Here is a 25,923-nt window from a genome sequence, read left to right on the forward strand (position 1 = left end):
TTATGTTACATAATTTCCACTGACCATCAACTAGATTCTCTTTGTCTTCTCCCTGATTTCCCCACTTCCCAGTGTTGCAGCTATACCTTCAAAACAATTTCTGGAGCTGCGGTTATAAAGACAGATAGCTGCAAGATGCTAGTCAGAGAAAACATCCATATTTTGCTGCAGGTTGCAGGTTACACTATGTGATTAGACACATGAAAAGAGCTTTGTGTCTGGTCAGTAAATATTTAATCAGCAAATGCTGGAAAAACTCAACGGGTCAGTCAGCAGCCGCCAGCTTATACAATTTTCTTGTCGCCACCCCCCCCCACCCCCTCCCCTTACACTGTGCAACAGGCTCTTGCGCCTGTTTGCATCAAACTTCAGAGTAATTAATGCACAGTAGGTGGGCAATTAGCCCAACTTTTCACCAACATGTTAATTTCAATGAGTAGATGAAACGTGCAGCGACGCCGATGCGCAGTCGAAACTTGACAGATTGCAAGTTTGGGATTTAGCGCATGTGCTGAACTTGCGGTCAATTTCAAAGCCAATGTGACAGCATGCTCTGAGAGTATACTGTCATACCGACCACAAATTCACGGCAATATTTCTGCTTGTGTTGCTAAATTTATTTTTGGTTTTGAAAATAGCATTTCTTTCTGGAGAACATCCTGTGAATGAAAAAAGCATGTAAATCAGATGTACTCAATAAATATTTTAGCAGAATTAACGATTAGTTAACAAGGCAGAGATGGCACAATTCAAGGACAACCTCACAACAAAGAGAACTATGTTGAGAGATTCTACAATGCCACAATTAGCCAGTGGCAGGGTTGAACATCTGTGTTATGTTCAGAATAAATCCACAGGACTGTATTGCAAGCTCAAACTGTTGTGACCTTGATCTCTTTATTCAGACTCCAGAGTGGGGAAGCAGCATGGTGAATCACATTTTATACCTGCTTGCCCCAGGGTGCACAGGTGACCCTTAGGTCTCCCACAGGTGTGCCCCCTTGTGGCACCTTTATCCCGTGGTCTGGACGCACCTTTATCCCGTGGTCTGGACGACCTCTCGTCCCGTGGTCTGGATGCGCTTCCATTTCGTGGTCTGGATGCCCTCTCGTCCGTGTCCATGATGTCAACTGCCGCGATCTTCCTCCCCAGGGATTTTGCCTCTGGCATCGGGAAGACGCAGTCAGATCGTTTCGGGCAGAGTCCCACTCAGCATGGTCGACCTGGAGCCTCTTCCATCATCGCGAAGAGGTCGTTGGCTTCGGGTGGTGGGTACTGTTATGTATGGAGAAAGAGTCAGACTGAAAACTGTGAGCTCAAAGTAACGTGTGACAGTCTTTTATTGCAGGTCTCCAGAGTGTCTCTCCAACCTGTGAGGCCTCCTTAAATACCTGTGCTCCAAAGAGATTTTGGGATGCCAGGGGATGAGCCCTCTGCTGGCTGTACAGAGTAAATACAAGTTTACATATATAACAGGTACTGCGCCTGTACCGCTGCTCGGTTGATCTTCACCTCCTCGTGGTCGTGATGAACGGCCTGTGCCTCGGGGATCTGCAAATGGATTTGCACTCCGATGCCTGGTTCAGCTGAAGGTGGGGGTTTGCTCAGCCTTTGAGAAGGGGCGATGTCGTTCGCCGGAGAAGGTACGCAGAGGTCTTCCCAGTTCCATTGAATCTTCCCCATCCACCTTCTACCAAGCAGCATTGGCCCATTACCTGAAACAATCCACATTGGTAAATTGTGCACTGCTCCCTCATGGGATACTCTTATGTCTGCACTGCCAATAACTGGTATCAGTTCCTTGGTGTAGGGGTGCAACTTTGCCTGAATCGGGATCAGCTTGGGTCGCTGTGCTTCATCACCCCACAGCCTCTTGAATGCCTTCCGGCTCATAACTGATTGGCTCGCCCCCGTGTCTCGTTCTATGGAGACTGGAGTGCCATTAAGTTCAACTTTTAACATTATCGGAGGGCTTTTGTTGGTGAAGGTGTGTATCCCATATACTTCCTCTTCATCCTCAGGTTCAGTTGCCTCTCCTGCTCATTCATCGTGATCCTCGTTGGATTGGTCGTCCTCTCCTGACTCTGCCACTTCGTGAGTCAGAGATCGTTTGCACATTCACTGGAGATGCCCCATTGTTCCACAGCCCCTGCATACATCGGGCCTGAATCGACATTGATGAGCCCCCGCAGCACCAACATGGTGCTAATTGATAGGCATACATGCCCCACGGCGGATTCTGAGTCACTCTCGGCCTAGGTCTGGCCTCTGCAGTCGTGTGGGCCCTGCCCTGTGCTATTCTGCTTGCTGAAAACATTATTTTATGCACAGTACTTGCCGGTGAGCTTCAATTCTGTGAAGATATCTGTTTCGTGTTATTGCTTGTGGATATAAAGGCTTGGGCTATCGTGATGGCCTTGCTCAGATCTAGGGATTCGGCAGACAGCAGTTTGCGAAGAATGGCCTCATGGCCAATTCCAAGCACCGTAAAGTTTCCCCAAGGATCCTGCAAATTTGCACTGTCCCGCAAGGCGTCTTAGGTCGGCGACAAAACTCGCCACATTCTGGCCCTCGGAGCGATGGTGCATGTAAAAGCGATACCTGGCCATCAGGATGCTCTCCTTAGGCTTGAGGTGTTCCCTAACCAGCGTACACAGCTCTGTGTAAGACTTGACAGTTGGTTTGACAGGTGCCAGCAAATTTTTGAGGAGGCCATATATCGAAGACCCACATACGGTGAGGAGAATCGCCCTGCACTTGGTCGCCATCTCAGCCTTGTCCAGTTCGTTGACCACAAAGTACAGGTCAAGGCGCTCAACGAAGGCTTCCCAATCATCACCCTCAACAAATCTCTCAAGAATACCAATGGCAGCCATTACCACGTGAAAGTTCGTAATCCGTTACTCGTCGCCAATTTGTTATGTTCAGAATAAATCCACAGGACTGTATTGCAAGCTCAAACTGTTGTAACCTTGGTCTCTTTATTCAGACTCCAGAGTGCAGAAGCAGCATGGTGAATCACCTTTTATACCTGCTTGCCCCAGGGTGCAGAGGTGACCCTTAGGTCTCCCACAGATCTGTCCCCTAGTGGCAAGTCTTACATTTTGGTAAAGTTTACTTACATACATAACAATCTGGAAGTTTGCGGTCGATTTATCTTGCTGGAGACTAGTTGTTACAGTCTGCTTTGATTTGCTTTCACTGCCTTTTTTATCTTGTGTTGATAAAAGTGACATTACTGCATCAAAATAACAAAATGAGTCAGGTTACAATTTATTCAGTGGATAGTGCTAGTACTGATTTGAGAACTGTTTTAGCTTTCTGTACATTTTTCTAACCCAGTGGTACAAACATATTTAATAATGTTTGTACATAGTCAATGTCAAAATCTATGAATATATTTCGAAAGTTCTTTAGGAGCTGTACCTCAATTTTACTATGACTATTTTGTTTGCCGTTATAGCACGACTTGAAGTGCAATGCTAAAGAAGCCAAAATCTATTGGTAATGAGTCTGGCTAAATAAAATTAATTTCATAGATTTAAGAGATAAACTTTAAGCAGATGAGATGATTGTAGTTTATTAGTTTTGCTATTCCAGTTTGCCATAGTTAGCAGATTAACAAAAATCCTTTCACTTGGGTAGGAGTCAGACACGGAATGACAAGACCATGGAGTGAATTAAACACAAAGGCTGAGAGTACCTGCAATATTTATCTATTTCTATAATGCTAGCATGCCTCTTGGTGACATTATCTGCAGACATGCGGTCAGCTTCCACATGCATGCTGATGATATCCAGCTCTACCTTTCTACTATTGTTCACAACCTCAGTAACCTATTCAATCCCGAGCTAAGCTTCCGACCCTCTATCTTGTCAAATACAAAGACCGCCTAATATCACCTCCGTAACTTCACCCATCTCCACCCGTACCTCAGCCCAGCTGCTGCTGAAACGCTTATCTATGCATGTCACCTCCAGATTCGACTATTCCAATGCTTTCTTGGCTGACCTCCTACCCTTCATAACTTCAGCTTATCCATATCCGATTCCCCCACCAAGTACTAGCTCCCAGTTCCCTGAGGGCTCAAACTTAAAATTCTCTTCCTTGGCTGTAATTTTGCTGGTGCTCAGCGGACGGGATGGGTGGTGAGTCAGCTGTGCAATTTTAAATGATTGACAGCGATCGCGTCTCCGGTGTCAACCCGCAACCACGCTACATTCCCAAATGCCGGGTCTGTCAACGCTGAACAGACCTGACACACAGCGGCGGGGGAGGCAAGTTAGATCATTATGACCTTGTAAAGATTTTTTCAAAAGAATTTTGAACTGAACTTACCATTTTACCAGGTTGTCCACAGGATTTCTGCTGCTCGGAGATCATGTCAGGTACGGATGTCAGGAGTTGTGTGACCACAAATTCATTTTTTTACTCGACATCTGCAACTGTGCTCACAGCTGTTCACTTTCCAAGATCAAAAGCTGTTGCTTACAGCATTTTGAAGGCAGATTGAGCTTAATGCAGATTGCAAGTGTTTGGAGCAATCTCTCTATCCAGTGTCACCTCATTGGAACAACATTGATCGATTGATTCTTTCATCTCAGTAAGATAATGGGATTAAAAGCAGATAGATCCCCTGGACCTGATGGCTTGCATCCTAGGGTCTTAAGAGAAGTAGCGGCAGGGATTGTGGATGCATTGGTTGTAATTTATCAAAATTCCCTGGATTCTAGGGAGGTCCCAGCAGATTGGAAAACTGAAAATGTAACGCCCTATTTTAAAATGGAGGCAGACCAAAAGCAGGAAACTATAGACCAGTTAGCCTAACATCTGTGGTTGGGAAAATGTTGGAGTCCATTATTAAAGAAGCAGTAGCAGGACATTTGGAAAAGCAAAATTCAGTCAGGCAGAGTCAGTACGGATTTATGAAGGGGAAGTCATGTTTGGCAAACTTGCTGAAGTTCTTTGAGGATGTAACGAACAGGTTGGATAAAGGGCAACCAGTGGATGTGGTTTATTTGGACTTCCAGAAGGCATTTGACAAGATGCCACATAAAAGGTTACTGTACAAGATAAAAGTTCACGGGGTTGGGGGTATTATATTAGCATGGATAGAGGATTGGCTAACTAACAGAGAACAGAGAGTCAGGATAAATGGTTCATTATCTGGTTGACAACCAGTAACTAGTGAGGTGCCTTAGGGATCAGTGCTGGGACCCCAACTATTTACAATCTATATTAACAACTTGGAAGAAGGGACTGAGTGTAACGTAGCCAAGTTTGCTGATGATACAAAGATGGGAGGAAAAGCAATGTGTGAGGAGGACACAACAAATCTGCAAAAGGACAGACAGGCTAAGTGAGTGGGCAAAAATTTGGCAAATAGAGTATAATGTTGGAAAGTGTGAGGTCATGCACTTTGGCAGAAAAAAAATCAAAGAGCAAGTTATTATTTAAATGGAGAAAGATTGCAAAGTGCCGCAGTACAGCGGGACCTGGGGGTACCTCTGCACAAAAGGATAGTATGCAGGTACAGCAAGTGATCAGGAAGGCCAATGGTATCTTGGCCTTTATTGCAAAGGTGATGGAGTATAAAAGCAGAGAAGTCTTGCTGCAGTTGTACAGGATATTGGTGAGGCCACACCTGGAATACTGCGTGCAGTTTTGCTTTCCATATTTACGAAAGGATATACTTGCTTTGGAGGCAGTTCAGAGAAAGTTCACTAGGTTGATTTCGGGGATGAGGGGGTTGACTTATGAGGAAAAGTTGAGTAGGTTGGGCCTCTACTCATTGGAATTCAGAAAAATGAGAGGTGATCTTATCGAAGCGTATAAGATTATGAGGAGGCTTTGCAAGGTGGATGCAGAGAGGATGTTTCCACTGATGGGGGAGACTGGAATTAGAGGGCATGGTCTCAACTCCACTTCCCCACCTGCTCCCCATAACCCCTTATCCCTTATCATTTAAGAAACTGTCTATTTCTGTCTTAAATGTCCCAGAATAAGGGGCCGCCCATTTAAAACAGAGATGAGGAGAAACTTCTTCTCTCAGAGGGTTGTAAATCTGTGGAATTCACTGCCTCAGAGAGCTGTGGAAGCTGGGACATTTAAGATAGAACTAGACAGTTTTTTAAACGATAAGGGATAAGGGGTTATGGGGAGTAGGCAGGGAAGGGGAGTTGAGTCCATGATCAGATCAGCCATGATATTATTAAATGGCGGAGCAGGCTCGAGAGGCCGTATGGCCGACTCTTGTTCCTATTTCTTATGTTCTTATGTTCTTATCTCTACTTCACCTGCCATCTATTACATCAGCATTGGTGCCATTAAAACTCTCAGTTTGGCCCTTAGAATCGCACCACGATCAACCCCAACACCAGCAGCACCAGGCACACCAGCAGTACAACAACAACACCAATCTTCTCCGCAATCAACTGATGCTATACTGGGCATCAGCACCCGACCAGATTGCAGCTTGGGACATCAGGGATGGCCTCACAATGGCCAGATTTACTTCACTTGATGCTGTACACGCTGGCTGCCACATGATGCACCAGGTTGGCACCACCTCCCACCAACACCATAAAACACCCCAACAATTGCCCAAGCCATTCCTTTCACACTCATCACCATTGTAAGGGGTACCATTATGTCTCACCATTCATTGCAACTCACTGAGCCACTCCAAAATTTCACACAAATCTATATAAGAATGCAAACCATTGAAAATAAAGATTTCAATGTTTCACAGCACATGCATAGAAACTTTACATGAACATTGCATAAAACACCCAAGTGCCTACCCTTGTGTGTTGTTAGTTGGTATGATTGCACCAGGATGAGGGTGAGTGTGAGGGGTGGCTAGTGAAATAGGGATTTTATAATGGAGAGGGGACAGGTGGAGGTGCAAGGTAAGTTGGTGTGAGTAAGGATGTACACCACCTTTGATGCCCCAGTCCCTGTTAAAACAATTACTCTCTCTTACCCTGGCCATTCCACCTGGTACAGCCCTGATCCTCGCGCCATTAAGTCTAAGTGATGCAGCCATGAACAGATATGGTGCACAACTAGTTTCGCCAATCACCGCCAGATCTGACTGGACCACATAAAGCACTATCGGGTCCTGCTCTCATCTGCTAAAATCGCTCACTATTCCAGAATCATTCTGGAATGTAAAGATAAACCCCGGCTTCTATTCTCCACTGCTAACCGTCTTTTTAAATCGCGCTCTCCACCCTCACCTCCGACAATAAGTGTGAGGATTTCATGGACTTCTTTGTCTCTAAAATTGAAACCATCTATTTGGCCGCCTCTGCCACTTCCCTTCCTTCCCCTAGCCCACCGGGCCAAACTTTCTCTAAGGTTCCCTGCTGCCTTAGCCCTGAACTCACATCTTTCCCCAGTTTCTCTCCGATCTCCCCTCATGATCTTTCTGAGCTCATCTTGTCCATGAGACTCACTTCCTGCTCCCTTGACCCGATTCCCACAAACTACTGACCACCCAACTTCCTTTTCTGGCTCCCATGTTTGCTGACATTGTTAATGGTTCTCTCTCCTCAGGTACTATCCCCTCTCCCTTAAATCTGCTGTCATCACCCCTTCCTCAAAAAACCAACCCTCCACTCTTCCGTCCTTGCAAACTATCGTCCTATCTCCAACCTCCCTTTCCTCTCCATTCCTTGAACGTGTTGTTGCCTTGCAAATCCGTGCCCATCTTTCCCGCAATTCCATGTTTGAATCCCTCCAATCCGGTTTCCCACCTGCCACTGTACCAAAACGGCTCTCATCAAAGTCACAAATTACATCCTTTGTGATTGTGACAAAGGCATACTATCCCTCCTGGTCTTTCTTGACTTGTCTGCAGCCTTTGACACAGTTGACCACTCTATCCTTCTCCAACGCCTCTCCTCCGCCATCCAGCTGGGTGGGACTGCACTTGCCTGGTCCCATTCTTATCTATCTAATTGTAACCCGAGAATCACCTGCAATGGCTTCTCTTCCCACCCCCACATCGTTACCTCTGGTGTCCTCCAAGGATCTATCCTTGGCCCCTCCTATTTCTCATCTACATGTTGCCCCTTGGCGACATCATCCAATAAAACAGCATCAGTTTCCACATGTGCGCTGATGACACCCAGCTCTACCTCACTACCACTTCTCTCGACCCCTCCATGGTCTCTAAATTGTCAGACTGCTTGTCCGACATCTAGTTCTGCATGAGCAAAAATGTTCTCCAATTGAATATTAGGAAGACTGAAGCCACTGTTTTTGGTCCCTGCCACAAACCCTGTTCCCTAGCCACTAACTCCATCCCTCTCACCAACTTCTGTCTGAGGCTAAACCACACTGTTCGCAACCTTGGTGTCATATTTCACCCTGAAATTAGTTTTTAACCACATATCTGCAGCATTACTAAGACCTCCTATTCCACCTCTGTAACATCGCCTGTCTCTGCCCCTGCCTCAGCTCATCTGCTGCTGAAGCCCTCATCCATGCCTTTGTTACCTCTTGACTTGAATATTCCAACACACTCCTGGCTGGCCTTCCACATTCTACCCTACATAAAGTTGAGGTGATCCAAAACTTTGCTGCCATGTCCTAACTCGCACAAAGTCCCGCTCACCCATCATCCCTGTGCTCACTGATCTACATTGACTCCCAGTTAAGCAACACCTCGATTTCAAAATTCTCATCTTTATTTTCAAATCCCTCCATGGCCTCGCCCCTCCCTATCTCTGTAATCTCCTCCAGCCCCACAACCCGCCCCCCCCCCCCCCCCGCCAACATGTCTGTGCTCATCTAATTCTGCCCTCTTGATCATCTCTGATTATAATCGCTCAACCATTGGTGGCTGTGCTTTCTGTTGTCTCGGCCCCAAGCTCTGGAACTCCCTGCCTAAACCTCTCCACCACTCTACCTCTTTCCTCCTTCAAGGCACTCCTTGAAACCTAGCTCTTTCCCTGTGCTAATTTCTACTTGTGTGGCTCGATGGCAAAGTTTTTATCTCTGAATACTCATGTGAAGCATCTTCGGATGTTAAAAGTGCTATATAAATACAAGTTGTTGTTGGAGGTCTCTTCCGCCCATTGGAAGGGAAGAGGACCTCCCTGCATGCTATGACTCCCTCCATAAGCATATGGAGGGAGTCATGGGAGAGCCTGGATGCAGCCATGCACCTTTGTGAAGTGCTTTCAGTGTTTGCAGCAGCTCAGTGCTGTAGAAAACTGACAGCACAACTGTCAAAGTAAATTTGGGCATGGTCCCTTTAAGGAACCCCGCTGATGACGCGTCATCAAATGACATCATCAGGCCCGCTTCCTTCAATTGGCCGGGAAACGCGCTGGGCGGGCTTAACAAGCCCAATCAGCATAAAATCATTTATACACCACCAACCCCAGCCGCACCTGACCTGCCAATGTAGCGGAAATGATGGCCCTTGGGCTGGATTTGTGGCTTTTTGGATTTTGGTGCATTAATCGCGGCGGGGTGTTAAAGTTAGCTCCTGAAAATAGTTTGCACCTCCGACTGCAAGTTTTGGCAAAAATGTAAGTTGAAGGAGCATTGGCGTAAAGTCGGGCATTACACAACGGACTTCGTGCGCCCAAGCAGAAAGTTGCGGCGGTAAAGAAGTTTCATTGTTGTATATTGTATGGTTTTAATTGGGTGGGGGTGTTTTTGTGAATTCGTTGCAGTAAAATTTATGACTCATCATTTGTCATTGGTGTTTTGTGCATCATTCCAACATTCATGAGATGTGCCTTTATGGGGGCACATAACATGTCCAGTATTAGCTCCATCCCTCAGTTTCCTTCATTAACGAGAGCCGGTCCATTACGAGCTGGTGACGTGCGAGTGTTGGTCTCCATGCTGCCTCCCCCGTGGATGGGGTGGCTATCCAATGGGGGCCTCGCCAGGCTCCTTTTCATTGTCCTCCTCCTCCTGAGGTAGGCATGCAATCCCCACTGGCAATGCCTGGCCTCTCATGATGGCCAAACTGTGCAACATGCAGTACACCACAATGAATTCGGAAACCTGTTGAGAGGAGTATTGAAGGCTGCTCCAGAGCGGTGCAGGCATGGGTCTGTCTGGAGGAGATGGCATATCTTAGTCAGCACTTCCTTTCGGAAGTGCAGCCTTCTCACACACTGCTCCTCAGAGAACTGGACGTCTGAGCATTGGTGCCTGTAAATCCCTCCTCCCCAGACGTCTTCGGCCTCTCATCATCTGTGGGCCGACATGGACAAGAGTCCTTCCTCCAGCTTGACACCGCCTGGCAATAGCATGGAGCATGATACGCTGGTGAACTAGTAATGCCCCGATTAAATGATCTCACTGAGGTTGTAAGGGCACTGTAATGGTAGATAAAAGTGAAGTTTGCAAGTTGGAGCTTCACACAGCATTATGTGTGCAACCATTGCAGTCAATGTGACCTGCGATGTAGAATCCTCATCCCTCCAGTTAAAAATTATGCCAATACCACCTGCCACAGCTTGGGACAGCCTGGTTTTTTCAGGCGTTTCCTGGGGTGGGCGTTGTATGAGGCATTAAGGCTGAATGTTCCATCCGGGGCGCTAGTGCTGTTGTACGACAATTGATGTCATCACCACGCTAAAAATGGAGGGCGGGGCGGTAAGTGTTTGCGCCAGCGCCAACCAATAGCCAAATCTTCCACCTGGGTGGTAAATCCTGGATGCCCGGCATAACGCCCAAAAACAGCATTTAACATTCTGCTAGGACACGAACTGTTATGTCTTGAATAAAGAGTCAGACTAGATGCTGCAAGTTCAAAGTAAGGTGTGATCATAGTCCTTTATTACAGATCTCAGTGTGCCTCTCCAGCCTGGGCCTCCTTATATACAGGTGCTCCCAAGGAATTGTGGGATCCCTTGGGACTCCAGGGGATAAGCCCTCTGGTGGTTAGACATGGTATTTACACATATAAATACATAACAACACTCCCCCCACCGCCCCCCCGCCGCCCCCCACCCCGCCGACCCAGTCAATAGTGTAACTATTTACAATGTGAGTCACTCTGGGGCTTTCCTTTCCATGGTTGATCGTCTCAGTGCAAATGCTGGTTTTGGTGAGTCGGTTGTTGGACCCTCGCTGGGCTGCTGCGCAGCTGGCCTCGCTGGGCTGCTGCAGGTGGTGAGTCCTGCTGGGCTGCTGCGGGTGATGGGTTCTGCTTCATGGTCAACCGCTGGGTTGGTTGTCTCTTGTGTGTGTGTTGGAGGGTCGAAAAAGGTAGAGTCTATTGTGGGTTGTTCTAGATAGTCCGTGAATCTGAGTTTGATTTGGTCCAAGTGTTTCCTACAGGTGAGTCCATTTGAGAGTTTGACCACAAACACCCTACTCCCTTCTTTCACCAAAGCAGTGCCAGGGAGCCACTTGGGACCTTGTCCATAGTTCAACACAAATACAGGATCATTTATCTCAATTTCGCGTGTCACATTTGCGCGATCATGATATGTATTCTATTGAAGCCGCCTGTTCTCTACCTGTTCGTGTAGATCAGGGTGGACTAACGAGAGCCTTGTCTTAAGTGCTTTTTTCATGAGCAGTTCAGCAGGAGGGACCCCAGTGAGCGATTGGAGTCTTGTGCGGTAACTAAGCAGGACTGGGGATAAGCGAATCTGCAGTGAGCCTTCAGTTACCCTTTTCAAGCTCTGCTTGATTGTTTGAACTGCTCATTCTGCCTGACCATTGGACGCTGGTTTAAACGGGGCAGATGTGACATGTTTGATCCTGTTGCGGGTCATGAACTCCTTGAACTCGGCACTGATAAAGCATGGGCCATTGTCACTTCCAAGGACATCAGGCAGGCCGTGCGTGACAAACATGGCCCGCAGGCATTCAATGGTGGAAGCGGACGTGCTTGCCAACATTATCTCACATTCAATCCATTTGGAGTACGCATCTACAACCACTAAGAACATTTTTTACAAGAATGGGCCTGTATAGTCGATGTGGACCTTGGACCACGGTTTGGAGGGCCAGGACCATAAACTTAGTGGCGTCTCCCTGGGTGCACTGCTTAACTGGGAACATGTATTACATTTGTGCACGCAGGACTCTAAGTCTGCATCGATACTGGGCCACCACACGTGGGATTTGGCTATCGCTTCCATCATTAAGATGCCTGGATGGGTGCTGTGGAGTTCACTAATGAAGGTGTCCCTGCCCTTTTTTGGCACCACGACCCGATTACCCCATAGGAGGCAGCCTGCCTGTATAGACATTTCATCTCTGCGCCGCTGGTATGGCTTTATTTCTTCCTGCATCTCTAACGGGACACTAGGCCAACTCTCATGGAGCAAACAGTTTTTTTTACTAAGGACAGTAAGGGGTCCTGGCTCATCCAGGTTCTAATCTGTCGGGCGGTAACAGGTGATTGCTCACTCTCGAATGCTTCCATTACTATAACTAAATCTGCGGGCTGTACCATCTCCATCCCTGTGGTGGGCAATGGCAGCCTACTGAGAGCATCGGCACAGTTTTCTATGCCTGGTCTGCGGACAACGTGAGCGCCCATCTCTGGATGCGGGCCGATGCAGTCGTATTTATCCCCTTGCTTTCAGAAAAGAGAGATATGAGCGGCTTATGCTCGGTTTCCAACTCAAATTTGAGCCCGAACAGATATTGATGCATTTTCTTTACCCCATAAACACACGCTAATGCTTCATTTTCAATCATACTGTCAGTCCTCTCAGCCTTAGACAGACTTTTGGATGCATAAATTTGAATTGGAAACTGACCATAAGCCGTTCATATCCTTCTTTTCTGAAAGCAAGGAGATAAATACGAATGCATAAGCAACCGGTGGCAATTTCCTAAATTCATTAGCTTGTTGCAATACACAACCCGACCCTATACTACGACGCATCACATGCTCGTACCAAACTTTTACATGGATCGTACAACACAAGCAATTTGTTTGAACATAACAGCTGCTTAGCTTTCTCAAAGGCATTTTCTTGGCTTTTACCCGATACCCATTCATCTCCTTTATGCAGTAAAGAGTGCAGGGGTTCTAACAATGTGCTAAGACCCGGTAAGAAGTTACTAAAATAGTTCAGGAGTCGTAGAAACGCCCGCAGCTCCGTCACGTTCTGTGGTCTCGGTGCATTCTTGATTGCCTCCGTCTTTGAATCGGTGGGCCTGATGCCATCCGCTGCGATTCTTCTCCCCAGGAACTCCACTTCAGGCACCAGGAAAACACACTGAGTGTTTTAGCCTGAGCCCCACATGATTAAGCCGACTAAGAACATCCTCCAGGTTCTGCAGGTGCTCGACAGTGTCCCGACCTGTAACCAAGAAGTCATCCTGGAAGACCACAGTGCACGGGACCGACTTCAGCAAGTTTTCCATGTTCCTCTGGAATATCGCCGCGACCGATCAAATCCCAAACGGGCCTCTGTTGTAAATGAAGAGACCTTTATGCGTGTTGAAGAAGGTGAGGCCTTTCGATGATTCCTCCAGCTCCTGCATCATGTAGGCCGAGGTCAAGTCCAGCTTCGTGAACATTTTCCCTCCCGCCAGCGTCACAAATAGGTCATCTGCCTTTGGTAGCGGGTAGTGATCCTGCAGTAAGAAACAATTGATAGTTACTTTGTAATCACCACAGATTCTGATGGTGCCATCTCCCTTGAGGACTGGAACAATCGGACTGGCCCACTCATTGAATTCGATCGGCAAAATGATGCCCTCTCATTGCAGCCTGTCCAGCTCGATCTCCACCCTCTCTCTCATCATGTAAGGTACCACTGTTGCCTTGTGATGGATGGGTCGCGCCCCCCAGATTCAAATGGTTCTGCACTTTTGCTCCTTGGAACTTCCCGATGCCTGGTTCGAACAGCGAGGGGAACTTGATTAGAACCCGGGCACATGAGGTGTCGTCGACGGACGAAAGCGCTTGGATGTCGTCCCAGTTCCAGTGTATCTTTCCCAGCCAGCTCCTGCCGAACAGCATGGGGCCATCACCCGATACCAGCCAGAGTGGTAACTCATGCACTGCTCCATTGTAGGAGACCTTTACCGTAGCACTGCCGATTATGGGAATCAGTTCCTTCGTTCTCAGTTTAGTACGAATGGGAGTTAGGACTGGCCTTGAGGCCTTGCTGCACCACAATTTATCGAAAGTCTTTTTGCACGGGCTTGCGCCCGTGTCCAGCTCCATGTATACCAGGAGTCCATTTAATTCAACCTTCAGCATTATCGTGGGACACTTTATGGTAAATGTGTGCACTCCATATACCTCTGCCTCTTCGGTCTGAGGCTCTGGTTCGTCGTGATCCACCGTGGATCTGTCCTCCTCTTCAACATGGTGGTTTGCAGGATTAGCAGGGTTTGCAGCTCGCCTGCACTTGCGTTGGAGGTGTCCCATTGTTCCACAGCCCTTGCAAACGTATCCTTTGAATAGGCATGAATGGAAATGATGATCACCCCCGCAGCGCCAACAAGGTGTTAATGGCCTTGTATTCACCATCCTTGATGGTGGACTCTGAGTCATCTGCGGACATGCAGCTGCAGGCATATTAGTCCTGCCCTGTACATTTCGATTCAAAAACAACATTACTTTATTCACAGTACTTGCAGCAGCACTAGTGTGCTGAGAAATTTGTTTGGTATTGTCACTGGTAGCGATAAACGCCTGGGCTATCGCTATGGCTTTACTCAAGTTTGGGGTCTCTACAGTCAAAAGTTTGCGAAGTATTACTTCATGGCCAATGCCAAGTACAAAGAAATCCCTGAGCATGTGCTCCAAGTGCCATTCAAATTCGCAATGTCCTGCAAGGTGCCTTAGCTCGGCGACGTAGCTCGTCACTTCCTGGCCTTCAGACTTGTTGTACATCTAGAACCGATACCTCACCATCAGAACGCTTTCCTTCGGGTTTAGATGCTCCCAGACCAGTGTGCGCAACTCATCGTATGACTTTTCTGTGGGTTTCGCTGGAGCGAGCAGATTTTTCATGAGGCCATGTGTTGGTGCCCCGCAAACGGTGAGGAGGATCACCCTTCGTTTGACGGCGTCTGCTTCCCTTTCCAGCTTGTTGGCTACGAAGTATTGGTCAAGTCGCTCCACGAAGGTTTCCCAATCATCTCCCTCCGAAAATTTCTCCAGGCTGGTCACGGTTCTCTGCATTGTTGCGGTGGGGTTCGTCATCTGTATCTCGTCACCAGTTGTTATGTCTTGAATAAAGAGTCAGACTACATGCTGCAAGTTCAAAGTAAGGTGTGACCGTAGTTCTTTATTACAGATCTCAGAGTGCCTCTCCAGCCTGCGAGGCCTCCTTATATACAGGTGCTCCCAAGGGATTGTGGGATCCCTTGGAACTCCAGGGGATAAGCCCTCTGTTGGTTAGACATGGTATTTACAGGTTTACATACAAAACACTAACCAAGGCGCAAATGAGCTGAAAATCCAGCCCAAGTTGCATTTAAATCACTCCATGGTCTCGTCATTCCGTGTCTGACTCCTGCCTAAGTCCCATGCATTTTCCTGACTCCCTCTCCTTCTTTCAGACTGTCCTTAAAACCCACCACTTTGACCAAGCTTGATATCCTGATATCTTTCTTTGGCTCAGCACAATTCTTTTCTCTTATGCCTCTCTGAAGTATCTTGGGACTTCTTTCCACCTTAAAGGCGCTATATAAATACAAGTTCTTGTCGTCGTTGATGGATGGCAGCACTTTCTGAAAGAATATGTAGTTTGACACAGGTCACTGTGCTCTTGAGCTCTGCACCTTGCATTGCTGTTTGTCACCAACTTGAGATCATTTACTTGCAGTCAGGCGATGATGGAGCAAATTATACCTGTATAAATGCAAAATTGCTGAAATAAATCTGGTTTGGAGCTAATTGGCCCCAAGTTCTCTAAACATGCTTTCAAATTCCATTGCACAACAGAGAAGAAAGTGTTTATTGCCCTGAGACTGTAGTTGCTGCTCATACTGAGAATGATTGTGTTTTCAGCAATAATCGTGGTTCTGGGACTTCTGCATTTAGTTAAGCTCCTTTATTTAAACTTCAAGGGTCAGAAAATTAAGAATGAACAAAGAAGAAACAATTTCTCAGCTGAATGGTCTGTGTTATAGAATAAAGCAATGTAGAATGGAATGTGACTCTTGAGAATCATATCACTATAGAAAAGTAGAAGTATTTAAACAGATCTTCTACAGTGGTATCCTGCAGAAAATTAGAATAAAAAGATCATCAGTATTTACACAGCTAAATTACCATACTTCTATAATGATTCACTGATGCAAACAATGTTAAATTTCTAGACTTCAATAAGATTATTGCTAGTCAGAAAGGGGTCGAAATTCAGGTGAGCCAGATTTTTAGAGTGGTACTCACCGCTGGAATCCTTGGTCGGGTATGTAGAGCCATTTTCAGGACTTTGAAATTTTTCAGAGTCCTACAGGAAATGGATCATAATGGGGGCAGGCCTGGGACTCCAAGCCAGGCTTACTGGTTGAAAATGGGTCGATCGGAGCCGCCACCACTGACAACCAGTGGTGATGTCACAGCGCGTGTGCGTCACCACGCTCTCTCCCCTCCATTAAAGGGGAGAGATTCTATAATTTTTTATCTTTGGCCACTGGGCCACCAGTGAAGATTTCAGCTGGGCCAGTGGCTTGGCACCCAAGAGGGGGTGCTAGGCTGCCCGTTGGTGGCCCGGCCGAACCCAAGGGCAGTATTTTCCCGGCCGATCGGCAAGTCGGCCGGCAAAAATGTTTCAATTGCGGCCATGGCAATGGGCCCTCCCCTTTTAGGGCCACCATGCTGCCGGGCCGCACTCAGTGTGGAGATGGTGCATCAGCAGAAAAACCTGTCGGGGGCACCGCGCGCCGTGGGATCGACGAGTTCAGCTGGATATTGATAGGTAAGTATTTTTATTGAATAAAATTGGTGCTGCAATCACTCAGGCGGGATGGGGTTCAGGCCAAAAAATCCCCGACCTGAATTTAGGTCGGGTCGGCAAGTTGATCCCAAAGCGGTGGTCTTCGATTTTTAGGAATGGCCACCGCAAATGGGCATTAACGGGTCTCTTTGTGACTCTGAATTTCGTCCCCAGAGTCTTTTCAAAGTTTCGAACCATTAGCTACGTTCCAATTCATTTAGACAAGACCTTCATTTTAGATTACAAGACATTTATTCAAGTGTTTAGGGAACAACAGCAATGTTTATTATTTAAGAAAAATAATCTGTCCAAGAGAATTTCAGCCATTTTTCATAATCATAGAATTATAGAAATTTGCAGCATGGAAGGAGGCCATTTCGGCTTATTGTGTCCATGCCAGCTGACACAGAGCTATCCAGCCTAATCCCACTTTCTAGCTCTAAGTCCATAGCCATGTAGGTTACGACACTTTAAGTGCACATCCAAGTCCTTTTTAAATGTGGTGAGGATTTCTGCCTCTACCACCTTTTCAGGCAGTGAGTTCCAGACCCCAACCACCCTCTGGGTGAAAAGATTTTCCCTCAAATCTCCTCTAAACCTCCGACCAATTACTTAAAATCAATGCCCCCTGATTGATGATGCCTCTGCTAAGGGAAATAGGTCCTTCCTATCCACTCTATCCAGGCCCATCATAATTTTATACACCTCAATAAGGTCTCCCCTCAGCCTCCTCTGTTCCAAAGAAATCAAACCCAGCCTGTCCAATCTTTCTTCATAGCTAAAACTCTCTAGTCCAGGCAACATCCTCGTAAATCTCCTCTGTACCCTTTCTAGTACAATCACATCTTTCCTGTAATGTGATGACCAGAACTGTACGCAATACTCTAGCTGTGGCCTAACTAGAGTTTTATACAGTTCAAGCATAACCTCCCTGCTCTTGTATTCTACTCTTGTGTACTATTTACCTATGGGGAGACTTTTGCCTTCATTTTCAGCAGTTTTCTCAGTGGTACAGCCGTTTTTGGAAGAGAAACCGCCCGGCAAAAGTTTTCCCCTTACTTTTTAAATAGAATCACCCACATTTCAAAAACACCGCCGGGGAGCAAACCGCCCACTTGCACCTGCGTGCACCGGCAAGAAAAGCACCAGGATCAAAGTTTGGCCTCAATGGAGGCCCATACAGACCACCAAGGGAACTGCCCACAAGAAGCAGCCTAAAACAGGGTGGTAGGTGAGTACCTTGCAAATCAAGGTAAGTTAAAGGTTTTTTATTATTTTTAAAATTCTAAAACCGCGATTACCTTTAAAACTATCTTGAGTATGTTTTTAACTTTTTTTTTAAGTGAAAAAATATTTTTTGAGTTTTCCCCCCTTCCTAGGCCCAACCGCAGCCTCGGACTAAATTTAAAATACTTACCATCCAGTTAGGTAAGAACCGCCCGTTTTCCTTAGTTTCAGTTTTAACCACTGAGAAACCGCTGAAAATCTTGGTGCATGATCCATTTTCTCGCCGGGCAGTATTTCTTACTTTATTAATGGAAATTTTCGCCAGCATTAATTGCAGAACCTTAGCGGTGTTTCTGGGCAGCAATCGGGCGGTGAGGGGCTTTGGGGAAAGTCTAGCCCTACTAGTATTTTAGCAAATGTTAGCATATCAGCAGCCCCTGGGGACAACTTCAATAAAATATTACTGAGATGATAGACAGGCATAGGTATAGTTCAGATAACTCCTTTAGAACTTCAGTAGCATTTGCGAAAAATTCGAGTGAGTAATCCATTCAAAATTGTGTAAGTATTTGTCGTTTGTTTTTGCAATTATTGCATAATTTTGCTGCATTGAAGATGCTAAATTGTTATTACATAGCATAGTTTAGTGGCTACTGTGCTGAAATGCTCAATTCCTGACTCAGAATATAGGAATGCAGAGAACTGGAAAAGATCACTGCAGGCTATCTGGCCGATTCCAGTGAAGGAATCTGTGTTTATTTCATGCCGTGAATTTGACTTCCCCAGAGATGAGCTTCACCAGTCTCAGGCAGATTATCTTTGGGGCGGAGGTGAACAGTGGCTGAAAAGTGAGGGGTAATTTTCCAACTGCTCACAGATACATCCCAGCAGACCAGACAACTAATGTTGAGCTTGCATGAGAGCAGCCTGAGCTTGTATGGCAGCAAGCTGTCCTTGCATGACTTCAGTCTGAGCATCCAGTGTAGCAGACGTTGGGTGGCTTCTGCTAGTGCTGCAATGGAAGCTGAGATATCGGCCATCAGGCACTGCATCGTGGTTGCGTCCACAATTGTACTAACGGAGTTGGCCACCACTTCCATGCTGGAAAGGATGGACTCCAAGCTCTGCACAAAGCCCTGTGCCAAGTTGGTACTGGACTCCTCCGTGCTCCTTGACATTGTACACAGGCTTTCTGAATTTCATTGTTTTTACACATCAGCCTTCTTCTATAGCCTGCCCTATCGAAGTGCTCATCCTAGTCCTCCCCACCAGAACTCATGTGCAACTTCATCCTCCAGGGAGCTGGCACCTCCCCAATCGTTGCCCCCTGCCCCTTGCCTGGCTGCAGGCCACTCATGCTCGATGTCTTATCACATGCAAATCTCGCTTCTATGCTATCCTCTAAATTACGCGCACTGTCAGTATCTGAGCTGGTGGCTGCGAGTGGGAAATCGACTGATGGTGTTTCTTCATCGTCTTCTTACTCTTCCACCACAGCTTGACGAGGTTGCAGTTCTTGTCTATCTGAAAGGAGAAAGGCACAAGGGTAGGGTTGTGCTGAGGGGAGGGCGGGAAATTAAGAGGTGCATGCTTACTTCATCCATAGCTTGTAAATCAGAAGAGGTTATGGGATGAGGGGGAAGTGGGATGTGAGAAGGAGGATTAAGTATGAGGATACCTTCGTCTGCTATGATTTCAGCACCCCCACTGTCAACGGCCTCAGCAATGGCTGCTCCAATTATGCAGAGGCCCGTCTCCTCCATGGGGGTAAGGACATGCAGCTGCGCCTGTCCCCCACCGGTTCGGTCCTGCTGAAAAAAGAAAGACTTGTATTTATTTCATGACCACAGGATGTCGCAAAGCACTTTACAGCCAATGAAGCACTTTTGAAGTGTAGTCACTGTTGTAATGTGGGAATCTATACTGCTGCCCTTCCACCAAGGCCTCCAGCGCAGCGTTGGAAAATCTTGTTGTGCCAGTGTTCAGTATTTCTCCATGTCACAATGAGAACACATTGACTTCCGCTGCCTGCTCCAGTCACAATGACGTTTAAGTAGTGCAGGCTGGCTTTAAGTCGTGCAGGTTAGCTTTAAGTGGTGCTAGCCTCGCATGAACTTGGGCCTCCTGCTGACGCTTGCAGCTACTCAGCAATATGATTAGTGCTGGGCTGGATGCTGCAATAATGTTATTTAGCAAGCATCACAAAGTTTGGGTGCTGTCTGCATCTGAAGCAACGGGTGCAGGTTAATCACGCATTGCGATACCCACACCAATTTTTGGGCCCTGTTCAATTTAACCCCATTGAAGCTTTAATTAAACTTTGAATACCAAAACGACGTTCTCTTTTTTACTTACCCCCCTCCCTCCCTCCCCACAGCCCCCAAAACTAATCCTTGACCGCTATAGTATCTAATAAAGGACACAGTCATGGGCTGCAAAATGAAACCAGTCTAAAAATTAAAGTAAGATTTATGCTGTTTATCTTTAGAATTTTTTTTGTGTCTATGCAAAGTTAACTGATGTTCAGTCATATATTTTAATGATGGTAAACAAATGTTAACAAACTGAATTCTATCCTTGGAAGTGACTATTACATTGAACACAAGTCTATTTTAATTTAAAAAATCATCTTGAATTGTACCAGACCGTTCCTGCCTGAACTCTGTGATTTTCCTGAGCACCTAAAGTGGTTATGCACAGCACCTAATGGTTATTACTTAAGACAATGAAAAAACTTATAATCATAAAACATAATTCCTGCAGAATATCATCTCAGAATTTATTGTTCTGAAATTAATATTATTAGTTCATGGTCTTGTATAAAAGATTTATAGATGGATCTGTGTATAGTTCATCATCCACAATCTTGTACATTGCTACAATTTTTAATATAAAAATAGTCTTGTCTTCCTTGGAGTTACTGAACCTTTACTACAATTTGTTTCAAATCATGCACAATAATGTTTATCTCTGGATCGATTTCTTTAATAAGACCAAGTATTGGGTTTATCAAGTCATAATCTAAAGAGCAGATTTGACAATTACAGGCTCTACTGTTGCAATTTAAACTGTATTTTATTAAACTACCAGTCTGATATCAGTAGTTCTAGATTGCAAAGAGCAGCTGGCAAGAGCCCATTATATTGGGGCTTCCTGTGACTGTAAATCACACTGGACCCAGCAGGAAAGTGTGGTACATAAAAATGCATTAACCTATTTAGGTCACTTCTGGTTTAAATATCTCGAATCTTATTGTATATTTTATAGGAAATTGGAGCAAACAAATAAATGTGTTTTAATGTAGCATCATTGAGAACCGAAACTCATCTTTGTCTTCTTTGAAAATGTATGAGGTGAATTTTTGCCTTCACCATCTGGCATGAAAATTGAGTGGGTTCTACAATAACAACTATTAATATTTATATAGCGCTTTTAACTTAATAAAACATCCCAAAGCACTTCACATGAGCGTTTTCAAACAAATCTTGACAGAGAGATACAAAAAGAGATATTAGGGCAGAAAAAGAGGTAGGTTTTAAGGAGCCTCTTAAAGGAGGAAAGAGAGATTCAGGGAGGGAATTCCAGAGCTTAGGGCCTTGACAGCTGAAGGCACAGTCACCGATGATGGAATGATTAAAAATCGAGAATGCTCAAGAGGCTAGAATTGGAGGAGCACAGAGACCTTGTGGGGCTGGAGAAGATTACAGAGATAGGGAGGGGTGATGTCATGGAGGGATTTGAAAACAAGGATGAGAATTTTAAAATCAAAGCAATGTAGGTCAGCGAGCGCAGGGGAGATGGTTGAACAAGCAGGCAATTCGCTCCATTAGATTGCCACCCAGGTGGTGAAGATGAAAATGTATTGCTATATTTATTGTATGCGTGGTGGGGAGGAAATTTTAACTTTTATCACTGGGTAAATAATGTGTCGTAGCGAATTGACACCCTTCCCGATTTTTCTTTTCCATTGAATGTGTGTGTCCAAGTGTAAATTTATGTACATACAGATGCATATTGACAGAAGTCATTGCACTCATGCCCTTGGAAGCTATTGGAGTTACATCATTTTCACTTCTTCCCAAAACTGAATTTGAACCCAGCCTAGATGGAATGAAAGTTTGTGCAATTATGTCCGCTAAAGGTTTGACTGAAATGGTTGGCAAGTTTGGATCCACATCTTAAAGCTACTTTCAATTGGAACACAAGTGACAATGATGCTTAGATATGTCATCCAGGCAGTACAAGCAGTGGAAAATTCACATTCCTGCAGTATGGTAGAAGAGTCTAAGGGGGCGAAATTGCCCTGCGCCCCGACTGGGGGGGTGGTAACCTTCCGCGGCCTGTGCTTTTAACACCATGTGCGGAAGTCCCGCCCCCACCGCTGATCTGGGCTTACCGCCCCTCAAAGGAAGTGGAGCGCAATCTCCCATGCTCCACTTCGTGCTTCAATGCCTGTCCCCTTCGCTTAAAGGGGAGGGCCGCTGTGCACTCTGCATGGCCTCTCTTGGCCTCCAGTGGGGCCGACGGGGTCAGCAGCCTGGCACCTGAGACAGAGTGTTTAGTCACATTATCAGCATAACGGAGGAAAATGTTTGCCTTACATCTGTACCTGACTTGAACTTGATACAGTGCTGTCACTGAGGTACAAAGAGGAGAAAATGTACTAGAAATTTGCTTCCTCACTTTAATAAGCAGAACTACAAAATAAAATGAACTAAAAGTGAAATGTTTTATGTTATCCTCAGCATTATTAGGGGAAGGAATATTGTAAAGCCGTCATCCAATTTGGTCGAGCAATGCATTTCACAATTAAAATTTATTTTACTTTCATAAGAACATAAGAACATAAGAAATAGGAGCAGGAGTAGGCCATTTGGCCTCTCGAGCCTGCTCCACCATTCAATAAGATCATGGCTGATCTGATCATGGACTCAGCTCCACTTCCCTGCCCGCTCCCCATAACCCTTTACTCCTTTATCGCTCAAAAAACTGTCTATCTCCACCTTAAATATATTCAATGACCCAACCTCCACAGCTCTCTTATAAGTTTCGATGAGATCATCTCTCATTCTTCTGAACTCTAATGTGTATAGGCCCAACCTACTCAACCAATCCTCATAAGTCAACCTCCTCATCTTCAGAATCAACCTTGTGAACCTTCTTTGAACAGCCTCCAATGCAAGTATATCCTTCCTTAAATATGGAGATCAAAACTGTACGCAGTACTCCAGGTGTGGCCTCACCAATATTCTGTATAGTTGTAGCAGGACTTCTCTGCTTTAATATTCTATTCCCCCCTGCAATAAAGGCAACATTCCATTGGCCTTCCTGATCACTTGCTGTACCTGCATACTAACTTTTTGTGTTTCATGCACAAGGACCCGCAGTATCTCTGTACTGCAGCACTTTGCAATTTTTCTCCATTTAAATTATAATTTGCTTTTCTATTATTTCTGCCAAAGTGGATAAATTCACATTTTCTCACATTATACTCCATCTGCCAAATTTTTGCCCACTCACTTAGCCTGTCTATATCCCTTTGCAGATGTTTTGTGTCCTCCTCACAATTTGCTTTCCCACCCATCTTTGTATCATCAACAAGCATGGCTACATTACACATTACACTTCAATGCTATAGTGTCTAAAGCGGCAGCAATTAGCCTGCTATACTGATATATCTGAGGTTTGGTGCCCTCCCAAGCATGGTCTTTGAATTATTAATGTCTCCATTTGAAATTTGCAGCTTAAAAGTGAACTGAGCAGCGTGCGACACCTGACATCAGGAAATTGGGAAGTCACCCGAATCCTCGGATATGACGAAGTCCATCAAAAGATGTGAGTCTATTCTGCACTGTCAAAGTTTAGTCTCTTTGAATGATGACACAAGTTATAATAAAGAAACAATTACAAATCAGTCAGCCCTGTCATCTTCATTTTAATAGTAAGATGAATAAGCCAAATATGCATTCCTTAAATAATGTACTTTTCCACATTAAATTTTCACCAAGCTAAGTGCAGCATTGATAAATGCCTCATTATATTGTAAGAGTCCTGAACTATTTCAGAATAAAGTTAGATTGTCCTTTATGTGATTATTTGCACAATATTCAGATGTAAGTACGGAATTGTCATGTTATTTAATCATTTTGTGTGACTAATTTAAATTTTTAAGCCATTTTATCACCATGCTCTTATCCATAAAAGATATGTTCTCCCCTTTAGTTCTGTACAAAGTGGTTAGTGATAAGACAGTTATGTTAACATTTGAACCACCTCCCTGAAAGACTATTAAAATGTTAGCTGTAGAAGCCTCGCCTTCCCTCGGTCTCTTCAATCAATCCCATCCATGCTTGTGGTATTTTCAAAATGGAGCCAAATCTTTCTGGATGTTGCATAAAATAATGGAGCATATTAAAGTGCTCTTCATCCTGATATTATGTCTTCTTGAATTACACACTATTCATTTTGCAGTCCTCAATCTATTGCAAATTCAAAGCCAAACATATGAGCATGGGGGTGTTGAAACATATTAGCAGCTTATTTATGATTTTGATTTTTATGTTAATCAAAGTTTACAAAATCTAGTTATAAGCAATCAAGTAGTTCGGACAAAAATGATAAAAATGAATCGTGGGTGAAACAAATCTGTAAGAAAAATAGTAAATATCAGAGATATATCACAGCTCCCCAACATCTTTTATGCCAGAGTTGGTAGTACTAAGAAATGTAGATGACTGATACATTTTAGATCATTGTTATTCATAAGGCATTTCAATAGTGCTGTCAGTTAAGTTTTCTCCCCCTAACTAAGTGTTCACAGGTTTGAATCCCAGAGGTGGGGACGTATTAGAGAGAAAGTGCTAGTAATTCGGTAGGTTAGCGCTTCCTGTTAGCGCCTGGGGTTACGGGCGCTGAGGAGTTAGAGACCGGGCATGGCGAATGCAGCAACGCCCATGAACTTCAGTGCTGGTTTAACGCTGCCTGGGCCTCTACGCTTCGCAGAACATGACATCGCAAAGTGTGCAGTGTCCCATTATCGCCCCGGATTTAAAATTGACTCTCTCCCCCTGCTGTATCGCCTCGTGCTGACAATGCCAGCAAGAGGAGGTGTTGTGAACTTGGCTGGCCAATTGGGGAGTGGTAATTAAAGGAAATGGTTTTCAGCTAGCACAACCTTTATTATTTGCACCAGTATAGTATCTGCACAAAATTTTTCATGTTTCACTAGTGCAAGATATCCAAGCAATCCACTTTGTGATAGTGTTTGGGGCTGTAATGGCAGTCGTGCAGGTTGCCTTGCAAAAGAGAACTACCAACAACTAGCTTGTGCAGCATCATTGGCCCCTTAAGCGAGGGAAGCTGCCTCTCATGCCGTTACCATTGCGCACAAAATTGTTTGCCGCTCTGCCGCTACTGCCCGCTCTCTGACTTTAGCACCCTAAGAGAAGTGGTTAGCGCTTGACTTAGTGCTCCATTTCACTCTTGGAGCGCTAAAACTGAATATCACTGGAGGAGAGAATGATTAGCGCTTGATGCTACTTTTTCAACTTTTCAAAATTTAACCCCCCGACCGGGACCCTACCGAATTTCTAGCCCTTTATGTCAAGAAACTAACAGAAAATGAAAAGTACAGTGCAGTGCCACAGTGCATTTTAGCTGGCTTCAAAGTTCCTCTTCACCTCCATCACTGCTTTTATGTGATAGGCTCACAAGTAGCTGCGCTGTCAAGTTTTCCCAGAGTTGAGCTGCTTTGCCTCACTCCCTGTTACTGCCAAGTGACCAATCCAAAAT

At 45.3% G+C, this 25,923-nt stretch overlaps 1 protein-coding gene across 1 annotated transcript in view; it reads left to right on the top strand.

Moving 5' to 3' along the window:
- Window positions 1-25,923, top strand: part of LOC139253997 (inactive dipeptidyl peptidase 10-like) — a 963,662-nt gene that overhangs the window by 856,920 nt on the left and 80,819 nt on the right. Inside the window, exon 15 of the mRNA XM_070873609.1 lies at window positions 23,876-23,967. Within this exon, the coding sequence (XP_070729710.1) occupies window positions 23,876-23,967 (92 nt within the window). The remainder of the gene's footprint in view (window positions 1-23,875; window positions 23,968-25,923) is intronic.

This window comes from Pristiophorus japonicus, chromosome 3 (assembly GCF_044704955.1).
Source record: "Pristiophorus japonicus isolate sPriJap1 chromosome 3, sPriJap1.hap1, whole genome shotgun sequence".
NCBI classification, from domain to species: domain Eukaryota; kingdom Metazoa; phylum Chordata; class Chondrichthyes; family Pristiophoridae; genus Pristiophorus; species Pristiophorus japonicus.